Raw genomic sequence first — 2,500 nt, 5'->3', positions numbered from 1 at the left:
CTCGACACAAATTATACACCTGTATTCGGAATATCACGAAATTGTGGACATTCCTTAGAAGAATGACAGGGTCACGTTCGTTAGACTGGCAGAGAGACAGACAGACACACATACGAGGGTTTGATCGTAATTTGCTCTTTGTCAACTCCTTTCAACCTCTCCTTTCGCTTCGCACATAAATGTAACAAAGTTCAAGAGAAACGCAAAGAGGAATATTCGGTTTTTTTATTATTACTATTGTCACGCAATTCAATTTTTGTTTCTATTTCTGTTTCTATTTATTACTTTATTTTAGTACCATTGTTGTTATTAATATTTATGTGAGACTTTTAGCTTGTTTTTCCTTTATTGTTTGAATAATGACAAACTGCCTTTTCTCTAATATCTATTACAAGGTCTTTCCAACATGAAGTCGCTGGACCCTTCTGTAAAACCAGCTGAGAGTCACTAATTAAAGTCATTTTCTGAACTAAGCGTCGCTAAATAAGATAAAAGGGGGACCGAAAACTAGCTATCAAAGCCCACAAAATAAAACATTCCGAGCCACATAATATCGTCCCAAAGCGCCAAAAATGTCACAAAGTTGTCGCGATAAAATGTAGCGAAGACCCACGGAAAAAAAGCTAGCGACAAAATAGCTAAACTGGAAACTTCTTTCACGAATACTTAGCGATAAATAGTGAGACCAACAAATCATCAAAATGCATCTCGATTAGTGAAGCTCATGTCTACGCTGCACGGGTGGGTAAGAAACCCGAGACCGAGAGACACAAGGCAAGAAAACCCGAGATCGAGAGTCTCAAGGCAAGGAAACCTGAGACCGAGAGACACAAGGCAAGAAAACCCGAGATCGAGAGTCTCAAGGCAAGAAAACCCGAGACCGAGAGACACAAGGCAAGAAAACCCGAGACCGAGAGACACAAGACAAGAAAACCCGAGACCGAGAGACACAAGGCAAGAAACCCGAGACCGAGAGACACAAGGCAAGGAAACCCGAGACCGAGAGACACAAGGCAAGAAAACCCGAGACCGAGAGACACAAGGCAAGAAAACCCGACACCGAGAGACACAAGGCAAGAAAACCCGAGACCGAGAGACACAAGGCAAGAAAACCCGACACCGAGAGACACAAGGCAAGAAAACCCGACACCGAGAGACACAAGGCAAGAAAACCCGAGACCGAGAGACACAAGGCAAGAAAACCCGACACCGAGAGACACAAGGCAAGAAAACCCGAGACCGGGAGACACAAGGCAAGAAAACCCGAGACCAAGATTCCGCTATTCTCCTCCATTCATTAAATAAACTCCTTAAAAAGAATGGAAATAACAAATAAATTAATAAATTAATATAATGAAATGAAAACAAGAAAAAGAAAAGAGAAATGAATTAAGATTACGAACGTTAATCCGGTAAAATATTGATAACTTTTTTAAGTGAGAATTTAGTTTTAATTTTCCAAAGAGACAGAAAACAAAGAAGCGTAAGAGAAAAGGGGAGAGGGGAAGAATATATAAAAAAACAAACAGAATGGAAGAGAGACGAACAAAGGGAGGGAAAGGGAGGCAGACAGAGTTCAAATGATCCATCAAGCGGAACTTTGCCCGCCTGAAGGAGTCGCCGGTCTACCCGGTGTCCGCTGTATAGGAGTCAGGAAAATATCTTTCTTTCCTGCCATTATGTCCTTCCCAACATTAACCGAGGTCCTGCCTGGATAGTAACCGCACGTTCCTCCACAGTGAAAGGCAAGCGAGGGAAATGTTGCAACGACGAAGGCAGAGTCAACCATGTAGAACTTTTTGCAATACGAATGGTTTGTGGTCATATGAAAGAGCCGGAAAAGTTAGGAATTCTGAGATCTGGCCATCAGTAATCTCTCTCTCGTTTTCTCTCTTGTTTTCTCTCTCGCTCTTTCTCTACATTTCGCTTTCTCTCTCGCTTAATCTCTCTCTTTCTCTCTCTCTCTCTCTCTCTCTCTCTCTCTCTCTCTCTCTCTCTCTCTCTCTCTCTCTCTCTCTCTCTCTCTCTCTCTCTCTCTCTTTCTCTCCATCTATCTATCTCTCTGTCTATCTATCTCTCTATCTATCTATCTATATATATATGTATGTATGTATATATATATATATATATGTATATATATGCTTTTCTGTGGAAAATACTATTCAGTCTGCAGAATGTGATTTATCAATATCATAGCAAACATTCCTCTTTTAAACCCCGATTTATCAACGGTGCTGAAAGAAAGACCATATATCGCTAAACTAACGTATTAACTTTAAAAACTGCAAAGCATCTCTCACTCTCATTCGCAAACACACACCCTATTCCACTATTAAAAAATCACGCCTCACAAATCACGCAATTTTGAGAATTCTTCATTTCCCCTTTATCAAAGAGACTTCCAATAACTGCGTCGAAGGCCCAGCCCCTCCTGCCAAGCCACTAACCCGAGGTCGTTGTGATGAAAGCTACAAGCAAGAGTCAGAAGCACGGGTCCGGA

At 41.4% G+C, this 2,500-nt stretch overlaps 1 protein-coding gene across 1 annotated transcript in view; it reads left to right on the top strand.

Annotated features, from left to right (window-relative positions):
• The first annotated feature begins 406 nt into the window (after window positions 1-406).
• LOC125047105 (neurofilament heavy polypeptide-like) overlaps window positions 407-2,500 on the top strand; it is a 12,504-nt gene continuing 10,410 nt past the window's right edge. Inside the window, exons 1-4 of the mRNA XM_047645213.1 lie at window positions 407-427; window positions 751-983; window positions 1,019-1,253; window positions 2,398-2,500. The exon at window positions 2,398-2,500 is cut by the window's right edge and continues 14 nt beyond it. Coding sequence (XP_047501169.1) covers window positions 407-427; window positions 751-983; window positions 1,019-1,253; window positions 2,398-2,500 — 592 coding nt within the window. The remainder of the gene's footprint in view (window positions 428-750; window positions 984-1,018; window positions 1,254-2,397) is intronic.

This window comes from Penaeus chinensis, chromosome 40 (genome assembly GCF_019202785.1).
Source record: "Penaeus chinensis breed Huanghai No. 1 chromosome 40, ASM1920278v2, whole genome shotgun sequence".
In the NCBI taxonomy this organism is placed as follows: domain Eukaryota; kingdom Metazoa; phylum Arthropoda; class Malacostraca; order Decapoda; family Penaeidae; genus Penaeus; species Penaeus chinensis.
This window is presented reverse-complemented; position numbering and strand designations above follow the sequence as displayed.